The 13,959-nt window shown below is 55.7% G+C and overlaps 1 protein-coding gene across 2 annotated transcripts in view; it reads right to left on the reverse strand.

Moving 5' to 3' along the window:
* The window catches only part of Anp32a (acidic nuclear phosphoprotein 32 family member A), a 33,647-nt gene extending 19,984 nt beyond the window's left edge, over positions 1-13,663 (reverse strand). Inside the window, exon 1 of one of the 2 annotated variants that reach the window (XM_074061870.1) lies at positions 13,469-13,663. In XM_074061870.1, the coding sequence (XP_073917971.1) occupies positions 13,469-13,522 (54 nt within the window). In that variant the 5' untranslated portion in view covers positions 13,523-13,663. Of the gene's footprint in view, positions 1-10,297; positions 10,721-13,468 lie in introns of those variants that run through there. The other variant, XM_074061871.1, reaches the window with a different exon arrangement.
* Positions 13,664-13,959: the final 296 nt, after the last annotated feature.

Genomic DNA, 13,959 nt, shown 5'->3' on the forward strand with positions numbered 1-13,959 from the left:
GAGCATCTTGGGTGACTGTCACCCCCTCAGAGCAGCCTCCCTGCATCACACGTCTCCCTTGGCACAGCAGCAGCCATGCCTTTGCTCGATGGCTTACTGGTGGCCTCCCCAGTGGAACAGAGGCCCCATGTGGGCTTGTGTACTTCACTGCTGTGGCCAGAAAGCTTAGAACAGAACCCTGTACACAGCAGGGATCCAATGAGTAAGTGTGGCAAGTGACATGGCTTTCCACACTGGGGGAAGCCACAGCTGGGGGTTCACGGGATTTCCCATCCAGATAACTCTGGGTAAGCCATGCATGAAGCCCCTCTGCTGTATTTCCTATTTGCAGAAACCACCCCCATTAAACTGGTTCACAGCAGACAACTGGCCAAGAGCTGCCAGCCATCAGGCATCGGTGACTGTGACCTCGAGCCTCTGGCCTAACAGGGCATTAATCAGCTACAACTCTGCTTCCTGTGGCAGGGGGAGCCTCAGACCAAGGACCACACCTCACTGGAGTCCTGGGGTCCTGGTCAAACTTGGCACATTCTCATGTCCACATGTAAACTTGTCCCTTCTGTGGCTGACCTGGATAATGACAATGGCCATTGGAGCTGACAGATCATTCTTGAGTGCCCTGAGGTCAAACACGTGCCCCAAACCAAGAATATCCCTGTGGCTTGAGGACAGCCAGCACTCCAGTCCAGTTTCTGCCTGCCCCAGCCCCTAAACAGCAGCCTGGAGGGCTTTCCTCCAGGAGGCCATCCCAGACACACCGACACACCCAGATGCACAGACACCCAAGTCACACCCCAAACATGCAGGTTTGTCTGCAACAGAGCCGCAAACTCCACTGGGCTTTGGGGAGCACAGGTTTATGAGGGCTGCAGGCCAGCCTTTGCAGAGACCTCATCAGGCCTCAGGGACAGCCGGAAGCACCAGTGCCTCGGTGCCCACTCTATCCAGGCACCATCGGGGTGCACCTGATCTCCATGGCCAGGGGACACGTGCAAAGCTTCTGAAGGCTGTAATGGCTGGCAGCCGAGCCGGGGTGGGGGGGGAAGAAGGGGGGAAGGGGGGGCTATAAACACCATCTGCTATCACCACAGACCTTCCTGTGTCCCCAACTGCAGGGAGTCATGCTGGGCTACACACACTGTCAACAACATGCACTGACCAGGCCACCCAGGGAGAAGCCAAGGTGCACACCCTGTGAGGTGCTGAACTACCTGAGGATGTTGCTACCTGATGTGGAAGTCACCTGGGTAGAAGTAGCAGGTTCCCTTCTTCCAGGAGGACTTCCTGGAGAAGGGGGGTCTGTCAGGAGCTATTTGAAAGATAAAGGCTTGAGAGGCCGAGCTCAGTTAGCATGGTTACTCAGGGAGGAGGGCTGGTGCCACAAGACAGTGCTGTGGACAGGCAGAGCCCCACCCGATGGGGGCCATGGGCAGGGGATGCCCACAGTTTGTCAGCTGTCATTCCAGCCCCGCCTTGGAAAAACTGGGGCTCTGTCCTTGGCTCGGGGCCTCCCACCTGCTTTCACAGCTCCCTGGGAGGCCCCACCTCTGGACGGGATTGCTGCTCCCACCACCCCACCACTGCCCAGGCGTCCAGCACAGCCTTCTTCAGAGAGGTGGGTCCCCCATCAAACAGTGCTGATTAGAGCCTCCCCACTTACAAAAGGCCCCCTGCCCTATCAACTTCCTGGAGACTGAAGGCTGAGGGTGGCAAGAAACCTTAAGCATCCCCCGCAGCAGCCTGGTGATACAGGTGTATGGACAGCATGTGACATGGGAAAACACATGTGGACTGGGGGAGGAAGGTAGGCAAAGAGCAGGACCCCGCACCCCAGCAAGTTAAACAGAAGCCTTCTTCCCTCTTTCCGTGGTCCTCACTTTCCTCCTCCCTCCTTTTCCTTCATTTAGTATCCTGTTCCTACCTTTGCGCCAGTCTGCACCCCTCCTCCACGTAGGGGCTCCCAACCTCGCTAGTCAAACTGGGACAAACCCTGGGCGGAGCCTGGGAATCCCAAAGGCTCTTCCCGAGGCTCTGATACCCAGCTGGAGTTGAACTAACCACACACCTTTCCTCCAGCCACACCACCCCTGCAATCCACTGTTCCCTTACCCACCTGCCAACCCACCCAGGGGGAACCAAACTCAAAACAATTCAGTTTGCTTCATAAACACCAAGGGAGCACCCGTGTAACTCCCTGCTACTCCTGGATGCAGGTGCCCTGTCCCCATCCATGCCATGCTATGGTTGATGAACAAGCCTTATGATAGTAGGGGTCCCCTCAGATTCCTCTCCACAGGGTGAAGCCAGCAATAAGGTGGAGAGCTGGTTACTTAAGGTGCGGCTGAGTCCCTCCCCAACCCGAGACAGGTGATCACTCAATTCACCATCACAGCCCCCCGCCCCTCCACTCGGGTTCTGCAGGAGGTAGCAGTGCCAGAAGTTCAGCCCTGACCCTGCTGGCTGCACAGTCCTGGCACTACTTTGCTGCAGTCCCACACAGCGACACCCACAGGCTTCTCTCCTTTAAGCCCCATTCTGCCCTGTCCCTGCTCTGCCAGCCTGCTGCAGACAAAAGAGAAGTAGGAGAAAGCCACTCAGGTATCCATCGGCCCCGTGTCTCTGGCTGATGCAATCCACTCACTGTAGCCACTTCCTGCCCTCTCAGGCCATCTGCAGAAGACCCTGGCGGTCTGCCTTTGTGGGACCCTTGGGATGACTTGCAGGACTTCAGAGGATCTGTACACACAGGCTAAGTAGGCAGCACTAGGCTGACAGGCCTCCGTGGGTCCTTGGACTGCTGGGGACTTCAGGTAGCTAGTTTATCAAAGGATGCCTTAGGGGTCTCCCACCCCCACTTATCCACCCAGAGCTGGGAAGAGGTTAGCAAGGACAGTGTTTGCCATGATGTGGGCACTTCTTCTATGGCATGAATTTTCATACCAAATTAAAAAATAAACCAAGCAATTATTTGGATCAGTAGTCTCCTAAGTGGAATGCCCAAGAAAGTCCACTGGGGGTAGGAAGAAGACGTTATTTATTTATTTATTTGAGGGTGCTGGGATTTAAACTCAGGGCCTCTCACTTGTTAGGCAGGCACTCTACAACTGAGTCATGCCCTCAGCCCAGAACACTTTTTGAACGTACCTTTTTGCTTCCATTCTCTAGGGTTATATTTTCTAGCGCACGTGTTTATATGTAGCACATGTGAATAACCCATATAAAAGAGAGGCAAATTGTTGGGTGCAGTTGCACACACCAGTAGTCTAGCTACTGCAGAGGATGAGGTGAGAGGATGGCTTGAGCCCAGGAGTTTGAGGCCAGCTTGGGCAACAGCAAGCCTGAATCTCAAAACAAATCCAAAAAGGAGGGGGTGTCGTGGTGCACACCTGTAATCCCAGCACGTGGGAGGCTGAGGCAGGAGGACAGAAAATTCAAGTCCAGCCGGGACCACATCAGTGAGATGCTGTCTTAAATAAACATGCAGGGGTCCAGGTTCAAGTTTTTTACTGTAAAGGGATACAAAAATCAGCCAGGCACCAGTGACTCGTGCCTGTAATCTTAGCTACCGAGAAAGAAGAAATCAGGAGGACGGAGGTTCAAAGCCAGTCCTGAGTAAATAGTTCGTGAGACCCTATCTCAAAAACACCCAACACAAAAAGGGCTGGTGGAATGGCTCAAATGGTAGAGCACCTGCCTAGCAAGCACCAAGCCTTGAGTTCAAATCCAGCACCATTTAAAAAAAAAAAGAGAGAGAGAAGATGCAGAAATCAGAACCATTTGTTTGAAGACCACAGAGCTGAGAAAACATACATGACCCACCTACCAGAGACAGCTGCATCAGAAACACCCAACCGAGGGCTAAGTGTGCGCTTGGTCTCGGTGTGGTTCATGCTGCTGGCTTTACCAGAGAGCGCGTGATAAAAGTGACAAGACCCTGTACACACTGTGGTTCCTTTGCTCCATCAATACTTCTAGAACGCTTACCATCGCCAAGTGCAATGCTGAGCTGAGGATCCACGTGCAGTGTGAGCAAACCTGGGTCCCTTCTCTGACGCACTGGCAGGAAGACAGAAATGCTAACTGCAGAAGCATTCAGGAACGCACAAGCAGACCGAAGCACTGATGAAAGGTCTACAAGAGTTTTAACAGAAGAACCAGATCTGGAGCTGAGGGGAGAAGGTGAAGGCAAGAGAGAGGCGGCTAGGTGTGAGCCAGAAGCCGTGGCTGGAGCGGACTGGAGGAGTAAAAGCATCCAGTGAGGCCAGAGAAGCGGGGAGGGACAAGAAAGGGGCGGGGGGCGGCCATGGCTGGACCGTGCGGGTTTCACTAGGACTTCAGACTTTATCACAAGAGCAATGGTGAATGGTTTGATGCCACCTGTGCTTTGCTAAGCAGGAAGCAGGGCTTCAAGGGAACTCTGCTAAGCAGGAGTCCATACTGCAGAGAGGCAGGACTTGTCCTCATCAGAAAGGCTAACCTGCAGGGGAGGGGTGGCAGTGCAGGGCTCGTTGGTGAGGCAGGCTAGAAGTCGGGAAAGTTTGGGACTCTTGGAACGTACCTGACTTAATATCGTATCTCACGTTGAACAGTCCTCTCTGTCTCTGAGCCTTCTTTTCAATGGCAAATGTGTGTAGGTGACTCACACCCTAGCTCGGGGACAACTCAATCCACCCTCACCTGGCCTGGGGACCCCCCCCCCCCTCCTCCTTATCGATCATTGGTTGGGAATCACCTGGTTCTTCCCTTCCCATAGTTAGTATAAGTTTTAAATGCACCTGCTTCCTGCTTTTACCTGGCCCCACCATGCTCCCTGTTGTTAATTCCCTTCCTGAACTTTTAATAAACTCCATTCGCACCCCCGTGTCCTGCCATGGATTCTTCCTCGTGGGACAAAGAATTTGGAAGTCTTCTGATCACAGACTGCATCCTTGCTGTTAACACTGGGACACCTGTGTTAATGAGCTGAGCAAACTGGTGAACACAGACCTGACCCCAGCAGCTCTCAGTGAGGAGGTGTCTTAGGGAGGGAAGAGAGGCAGATGACCAGGCCCCATGCTCAGAGGCGCCCACTATTTCACGGAGGCAAAAAGGATATCAGGACCTGAGGAATGACTGGAGCCACAAGGTGTACACCAGGGGGAGGGAGAACCTATTTCGTGAAGGATGAGAATCACTGCAGCTGAGAAGCAGGTAAAGGAAAAATGAAGGCTGCTGGGATTCTCAAAGCAGACAAGGAGAGGTGAAGGACTACAGCTACCCAGAGACAGGCCGGCAAGTTGAAAGTAGATGTGAAGAGGACACGGGGCCGAACAAGGAGTGTTTGTTTGTTTTGAAAGAGGTCTCACTTCGTGGTCCAGAGCTGACTTTGAACTCCTGCCTCAAGTATAATCTCAAGTGCTGAGATTATAGTATGATCACCACTCTTAGCTTGTTTAAGATGGGAAAACATCCCCAGTCTGAAAGGAATCCTAAACTAGGAGTGGCTGCACCCATGGGGAAGAAGTGACTGCACAAAGGAGTGAGGGAGACCCCGAGAACTGCTGAGCTGGGCAGGACTGAGGTTTGGTCGAAGAGCTTCTCTGGAAACACGAGGCTTCAATTTTCCATGACTAGGACATCCCAGGCTGGGATAGAGGGCCAGGCAGTCTGAGGAGTGGCTATCTAAGGTAGCTGCTGTGGAGGTGAGGAAAGGAGCTGCCCAGAGCAGGAAAGGCATGACACTGACATTGCCCTCTGCAGAAACCACTACCAGAAAGGCAGTTGCCATAGCTGTCCCAGATCCAGAAGCAGCACAGGGCTACTGACTTTGCTAGACCTCCAGCTTCTAACCTCTTTTCCCCACGGAGACATGTGTCGTTATTCTTTATGACGTGTCTGGTGAACAGCAGCAGGTCTGTTGCTCGGTCCTACACAGCCTCAAAGGCCCTGTGAGGTGAAGGGACTTGCCCAGTTGCTCACTGGAAGTGGGGTTTGGGGAGTGAGAGACTGTCTTTAGTCTTGTCTTGCAATCTCTGACTCAGAGCTGGAAAGTGTGGTTGCCCAGCAACCTTCATGACGGGTGGGCCCTGAAGGATGGGGAGTGTGGTGAGCTGACACAGGGCTGGCGACACAGTTGGCTGAGGGAATTCTGGAAGGCACTCCTCAGGGTAGGGGCTTAGGATAACAAGTCCTTACAACTTGGGAAGGCTTCGGGTGGCAGAGCTAGGACTAAGGAGGGCAGTGGAAAACAGAACCCAGGAGTGGGCTGGTTTACACGGAGGGCAACCGTTGATTCTCAGAGATTTCACAAGGATGCAAAAGACAGTCTCTCACTCCCCAAACCAAACCACAAAGTACTTGAATATGAAGGAAACTTAATAACCATTTTTTAATGTCTTTCAAACACTAACAAGGGATGAAATCAATTCTGGGTCCAAGCCAGCGTGTTTTCTTTGTAATGTTGTATCCAAGGGTCTTCTACCTAGTCAGGGAACACATTAGATTTTTGAGTTAACACCTATGCACACACATGCTGGGCAAAAGAGTGTGATTTATGTTACTATTAGGATCGAGAAGTTTGAATTCCACTCCTAATTCTATGCCCCCATGTCATTTTTTTTTTTTTGGCAGTACTAGAGTTTGAACTCAGGGCTTCACATTTGCTAGGCAGGCGCTGTACCACTTGAGCCAGCCTGCCAGCCCTTTTTCTGTGTTGGGTACTTCTGAGATAGGGTCTCTTGAATTATTGGCCCAGGCTGACTTCAAACCGCCATCCCCCGGGTCTTCTTGATCTCTGCCTCCGGAGTAGCTGGGATTACAGATGAGAGTGACATGCACAGGGTTCATGTCACCGTTTCAGATATTTAGAAAACAGAGGCTGAACACCTTGTCCAACTTAACAGCAATGCTGAGAAGAGCACCCTAGGCTTTCAGAGTCTGGTAATTCCCCCACCAACCCGAAATTGCCACGCAATTGGCTCTGGGAGGCAGCAGGGGCTTTGAGCCATGTCAGAGTAGTAGCAGAGTAGGTTCATCTTTTAGATCTGCTGCCTGGAGCAAGTTTTGGTAAAGGACATGGTAGAATGCAGAGGCAGGCGGAGTAAAAATCAACTTGAGGGAAAACACAGGGAAATGTGGGGTACAGGGCTGCTCGGAGCGCCTTCATTTAAGACTTCATATCTGTAAATAGGGTCAGAGTATCCGGTTCAGTGCGAGGAGGCTAAGACCAACTCTGTGCCGGGTAAGGAAGGTGGCTCCAGCCCATGGGTGCCTTCCAACCTCATTGGGGGAAGGCATTCTGAACCACAGGCTTGCATCCCTGCCAGACTCCATGTCTTCAATGCAAACATCTATGTATAATTATATCTCAACATAACATAATAGAAGATTCAGTCAGGTCCACAGTTCTCTACCTGTGTGTGGGAGAGACGGGCGGTTGTGCTGGGTAGGTCTTACAAATACTAGAACTAGCCAGAGAGCAGGGAGGGACAGGCTAAGATGGTGGGGGCGGTGCCCAGTGTCTGAGGGAGTGCCCCTTCTGGACACCACTGCAAATCAAGTCAGAATTCAGGCCAGAGAGTAGGTCAAGTTCACTCAACCAGGCCAGTCGCCCTCAGCAACAAGCCCTGGGCTCCTTCCAAAATGACTGTATCAAAGAGGAAAGAGAGCATCGAGGCATCTTATCTCTCCCACCTCCACATGTCAGTGACAGGATTCACGCAGACTGAAGTTCCTGAAAGGAGACCAGGGACCTTCCGGTGGTACCACAAATAATGATGCCTACTGTCAAGTCCCACGGAAGTCACTTGGAGAAGTTGGCAGTGTGGCCTTAGCCAAGAGAGGGAACCAGGCTGTGACTTGCCATCCTAGAAGGACAGTAAGGGGACCAGTTTGCTCCCTTCAGTAGTTTCTCCTTTCCTTGGCCTAACCTTTCTACCTGTTCCTTTCACTCAGTAGCTCAGGCACAAGAGGCTGGAGGGAAAAACGGGCTCGGAAACCCCAAGCTACTTTGCTCCCCAGAAGACACTCATGATGGAAGAGTAGCAACCCCAAGTGAGAGACCCCAGGGGCCCTGAGCCTGACGTCAGCCCCTGGGAACATAGCGCCCCACCTTCAGTGGGCCTCAAGGCCCACTTCGAAGCTTGCACCCCAAAATTCCTTTCCTCTACCACTGAGAATACAGAGAGGGGTTTCTGACACTAACCAGTAACAAGCACAACTTCTCTTTCTATGGATAACTGAGACCCATCTCCACTAGTGGGCTCAATCTAGTTCAAGGGTACACACAAGTGGTCTTGGGGCCAGAGCCCATTTGCTTACACCTGCAATCCTAGCTACTCAGGAGGCAGAGATAGGAAGATTATAATTCGAAGCCAGCCCAGGCAAATAGTTTGTGAGATCCTACCTCAAAAACAGCCATCGCAAAAAAATAGGGGGCTGGTGGAGTGACTCAAGTGGTAGAGTGCCTGCCAGTAAGTGTGAGGCCCAGAGTTCAAACCCCTGTGCCGAGATCCCCCCCACCCCCAAAAACAGAAGTCTTGGGAAGAACTGCAGCACCCCACCAAGTACATGGTCAGACCACAGCCTATTCCACTTACTGAACAAGGGCCAGAGAGTAAACTTTACCAAGAAAACAAATTAAGAATACCACACACAGGCACTTTTATAACCAGAGTGAAAACAAATCCAGTTCTTTTATTGATAAAATCCAAAATACGACAATTTTTTTTCATAATACAGATATGCTAATGAGTGCACTTTTTAAGGGGGATAACATCTTGCTTACTTGGGGTTCAAAGGTAGTGTTTCATATCATAAAACTGATTACAATGTGTGCATGCACAAATTATTCTTGGCTCACAGGTGGCAGAAAAACAGGCAGCTCAGTTACAGTTTGGTGACCCAGTCATAAACCTACGACCTAGGATGGCACCCAGGAATCTACAGTGGCTACTCATATCTGGTGACAGGTCATATCTGGGTCCCAATGGATGAAAGCATACCAAGTCTCTACCATCCACATGAAGGGGCCCCTAGTTTTGCAGTGAGAGAGCCCCCCCTCCCCCAGGCCAGTGGTGCCACTTCTCCCAAGTCTAGATGACCCACCCTTATGGAGATGTTGACACGGTGTTACTGGTATACAGTGTCCCAGATAGTGAGAACGTGCCAATTCTGTCCGTTTCCTACCATAGATGGGACTCAGAAAAGCAGAAAACACTACCTAAGAAAGCCTCCGGCTGTCCTCTTACCCAAAATGTGCCCCCCCCAACACCTAAAAGGGCAGCTTCCATGTCAGCCTAACAAGCTGTGATCCACTCAAGTAGTCCATGTGGGACTCCTTCTTCCAAGATCACTCCACACTGCCTGTGGGTCTGCCCATCCCACCAGCATCCCTGACCAGCCTTTCTTAGGCTGCCCTCACAAACAGGAAGCTCGCTGTCTTCGTGGGATGGCACCATCCCAAAGCAGGAGCTCGTTCCCAGTGCTTCACAAGAACAGGTGCTTATGGGAGGCCGCGCACACAGGCCAAGTTTGAATCCGGTTCTACCACTCACTAGTCACGTGGTAGCCCTCGCTGCCTCAATTTCCTTAAGACAGAAGTGCTGCTGTGTGGGCAAATTAACTGGGACATGTAACGCACTCAGCAATGCACTAGACACTGCACAGGGGCCCTGTTAGACATCAGCCATCACAGTTAGGGTAAACCACGAAGAAGCCAAAGTTAGCACCTTCCCGCATCAAACCAGCTTAGCTACTCCCTGATAAAACAGGAGTACCGTCGGAATTTCAAAAGGAACCTGCCCCAACCACAGCGGGCAGCCTCCTCCCTCTGTGGTGGGGGCACTCAAACCCAGGCCCGTGTGGCTCCAGAGCCCAGCTTCACTCGGGAGCCCCCGGAATGAAAACTACCACCAGCAGCAACTAAGAAACGCCACTCGGTTCTGTCTGTGAACCCCTGGGTGGCTTGCACAAAACTGCAGCGGGTGTCAGGCGACTTGAACCCAATTGGGCAGCAAGTCAGCCTGCAAAAACATCAGGCGATGCCTTCCAAAGGTCAAAGTACGAGCTGGCTTCCAGCGCAGCCTTTGCAGGACGGTGAGAGTCAGTCTCCCTGTAGACAGTGAGGTGCTCAACCAGCCTACAAGGGCTTTGTACAAGTCACAGGAGGCACCAAAAAACCGCCTGCGACTTAAGCCAACAAGCCAGCTTTCTTCAAAAGCAAACCCCACTCCTTCTCTTTGGGTTTTCGCTCGCGTTTACTATCTTAACTAGCCGCCCTCCCCGGCGAAAACGCGAGGAGGACGGGAGCTCGACCTACCTTGGAGGAGCCCAGCATGGAGGGCGTTTCTCCAGTGCATCCCGGCAACTCGTCCCTCCCGAGGAGGTGGCTGCTGTCCTTGGCTGCAGTTAGGGCCACCAGAGTGGCGCGCTCGAGCCCCTCCCGCCGGCCAAAAGAAACCTCCTGTTTAGTCCACCCCCCCCCCCCCGACAATCACTTCCGCGGAAGGAGCAAACGCCAGGGCGCTCGGCTCGTCCTGCAGGCCACATTTAACTGCGCCGACAGCCTGCGGGAACAGCAGGGAGACTAGGAGGGAGGAGGGGCGGGGACAGGGCGCCAGATGGGGTGGGGGGAGCTGCAACGAGAATCGACGCCCGAGAAGCTTCAGGCCATGGGCGCGGAGACCCCCCCCATCCGGGTCCAAGGCACAACTGGTGTCCCTAGAGCCAGCTCCCCCTGCTGCCTGCGCTCCAGAGGCCGTCCGATGCATGGCGCAAGACTCCGCTCCCCCCACCCCCACCTACAGCGACAACAGCCACGGTGACAAAATGGCAGCCCGGCGCCTGGCAGTCGTGCCACCGGCGCTCAGGGCCCTGGCGACCGCCCCCGCCCCGCAATAACGCCTCGGCGCCCTGGGGCTCGGCCCCGGCTAGGTCGAGCACTTAGAATAACAATAATAAACAAAACGCCCGGGACTCGACCCGCTCCGGCAGCGCAAGCCCGCCGCGCGCCAGCCCAGGCCCGCGCCCTCCCCGCGCCCCGCCGCATGGAGCCCGGGCCCGCATCAGCCCCGCGCCGCGCGGCCGCGCCATGGGGGAGGGGCGGGCGGCCGCGGAGCCCCGGGAAACATGGCTGCTCGTCCTAGTTCGGCGTCGCGGCGTGGCCACCAGTCCCCGGATCCGAGTTGGGAGAGGTTCCGAAGGTGGGTGCGTGGGGGCCCCGGGGAAGCGCGGCGGGGAGGGGCGCCCTTCGGAGCGATCGGCCTGTAGGACGTTTATTTAAACACCAGTTCCTCCTCCCCCACCCCTTTTGTCCCTCTTTTGCGAGCTTCCTCCCCTCCCCCCACGTGCAGAAAGTGCCCCCTCCCCCGCCGCCCGCGCCCCACCCCACCCGGAGCAGGGGCAGGCGTGGGGGCCGGGGAGTGTAGGCGAGGGGGCGAAGCGTGAGAAATTGCTCCCGGTTCGGCGCCGCGCGCTCCCCTCCCCCCGCACACACTCGGGAAGTTTAAAGAGCCGGTTCGACCCGCTTTCGAGCTCGCTCCCAGTTGGCCAGCCGTGTGGGTCGGGTGCGTCGGGCACCCGCGCCTCCACACCCACGGGCCGCGACCCCCGTCCCCGGTTGGGCGCCCTTCCCCCTCCGCACGGGGGCTTCCGGAAAGTACGCGGGAAGACCGCGGCCCCCTCCCCCGCCACCACACCCAGCCCCCCAAAGCTCGGCTCCGGGTCCTGGCTGGGATGCAGCCGGCTGGAGAAAGGCAGGGCGCCGACAAACGGTCCGCGGAACTCCGGCTTCTCCCGCGGCAGCCCTCCTCCCCGCCCTGCGCGCCATAAGGCACCCGCACGTCCACAGTCCACAGCTGCGTTAGGATGGGGGTTGGGGAACGACAGAAAGGATCTTGTTTTCAAAAGTCTCGCTCAGGTTTGGGGGAGGAACTAGGGAAAAAGAGGAAGCCAGGCCTGCTTCGCCAGGATTCGGGAGAAACAGGCTGGAGAGGCGACAGGTCAGCGCCCAGGGCCGCCCGAACTCCCAACTCCCTGAACCCGGGCGCTTCCCGCCCGCGCGCCCAGGGTCTCCCCCCGCTCCCCACGGCCGATCGGGCACTCGGCCAGGCTGTTTGCTCCAGACCCCGGGGTCTCTCCAAGGAGCCGCCAACTCGCGGAAAACACTAGTGCTTGAAGGCAACGGGGAGACAAAAATAAACACGGACGTTCGAGTCACCCTCTCCTCCCCTCCCCGCGGGGGCCTTGCGCCCGCCCGGCCTCCCAGTTCCCACCCGTTCAAGTTTCTCCAGCCGAGCTCCCGCCGCTGCCCAATCAATAACGGCGACAGAAGGCGAACTCTCATCCCGGAGCTGCGTGTCTGCCATGCCCGCATGAATGTGGACCCAGCCAGTAACCACCGCGGCACCAGCTCCGGGCAGCTAGCGTCCTGACAAAGTTTCCCGTGCCCATTTATTACCCAGGCGCCGAATGGCTGCCGGGGAGCCCACCCCGGGGAAGCACGGGCCGGGGGCTGGCATCTCGGAGGGATCTGGGCCAGGGGCACCGGGACGCAGCCTTCGGGCAACTTGCACTGGCGATCGCTCGAGGTGGGGAGGCGCGGGGATTATCTGTGCCTTTGCACGTTCTAAATCCCTCCCCCTCCTTCCAATCTATCCTCCCTTCGCAAGGAAAGCAAGAAACATCAGCATCTGGCCCCAAGGTGGGGTGGAAAGAGTGAGGGAGAAAGAGGAGGAGAGGAAGGAAGGCAGAGAAAGGGAGGGAGGGAGAGAAAGGGCGCGTTCACGAACACTACAAAGTTACAAATATGGCTCCCCCGTCTCTCGCCTCATCACTGCAAAGAAATGAAGACGCACTTTAAACTCGAGCCATTCCCAACTCCACTGCAGCCCCCTCCCCACGCGTCCTCCCCTGGGTGGGGGGGGGCTTCGGCCCACAATTATCAGAAACTAAACCGGACTCGCGAAGCCCAAAACTTATTGTGTGTGTGCGAGCGAGGGAGAAAGGGAGGGGGCAGGCGCAGGAGGGGGCGGAGGGGGGCACATTTATAAAAATGCAAGCCCCCCCCTTCTTTTTGTTGTTAAATCCAGGAGGCAGCCCCTCTCCTCCTCCCTCGTTAATCTCTTCCCCTAGCGGAGTCGTGGGAGCAGCGAGCTCCGAAGGCTATCTCGCCCCATTCTCTCCGACCCGGACGCGTGCGCCCGTGGCCCCCGATGGGTGCACACTCGCACACGCGGGAGCACACGCACAGGTAGTCACACACCAAGGGCAGCGGCGGCGGCGGCAGCCGGAACAGGCTGGGGTGGCACTGCGACCCCCCAACCTTGCAATTCATTTGCAGTCTGATCCCCCCCCCCAGCCCACACCTCCCGGGCGCCCCCTGAAAAAAAAAAAAAAGTGTCTCACCACCACCACCACCACCACCACCACCACAACGCACACACACACAAAGTAGAATGGACCGACAGAGATATTTTTGGCAAATGCTCACATCAGAGGGCGTCCTGTTCCGCAGCTCTAAATGAATCCGTTTGTCCATATCCATCTTTCGCGCTCTCTGTCTGCAGAGGCTCCCGCGCCAGCGGAATTCAATCAATAAACCCCGAACCCACGGCCGCGCGTTTTAGGACTTTGAAGGCTCAACCAGCTCCGCTCGGTTCTCGAGCCCCCAGCACCCGCGGCGCACACTAACCTGATCACCGTGGAGGCGGGATCTGCGTCTCCAAGGATGAGCGGCAGCAGCTTGAGCCAATCATCGCTGAGGGTCTCCGGGCGTCAGCCAATGGTAGCGGCGGCGGGGTGGAGAGGAAGGGTCCAATGGGCGGGCTGCGCAGCCGGCCAGGGAGGCTCAGCCATTTGGTTGTGGTGCCGGAGACGGACCCCTTTAGATTTCGGGGCGGCAGAGGAGCGCGGCGGTAGCTCCGTGGCTGAGCGAGGGAGGTTGGGTGGTGGGGGGGGCGGGATGGCGGGGGAAGGGAAGGT

The sequence above is a fragment of the Castor canadensis genome, chromosome 19, assembly GCF_047511655.1.
Source record: "Castor canadensis chromosome 19, mCasCan1.hap1v2, whole genome shotgun sequence".
In the NCBI taxonomy this organism is placed as follows: domain Eukaryota; kingdom Metazoa; phylum Chordata; class Mammalia; order Rodentia; family Castoridae; genus Castor; species Castor canadensis.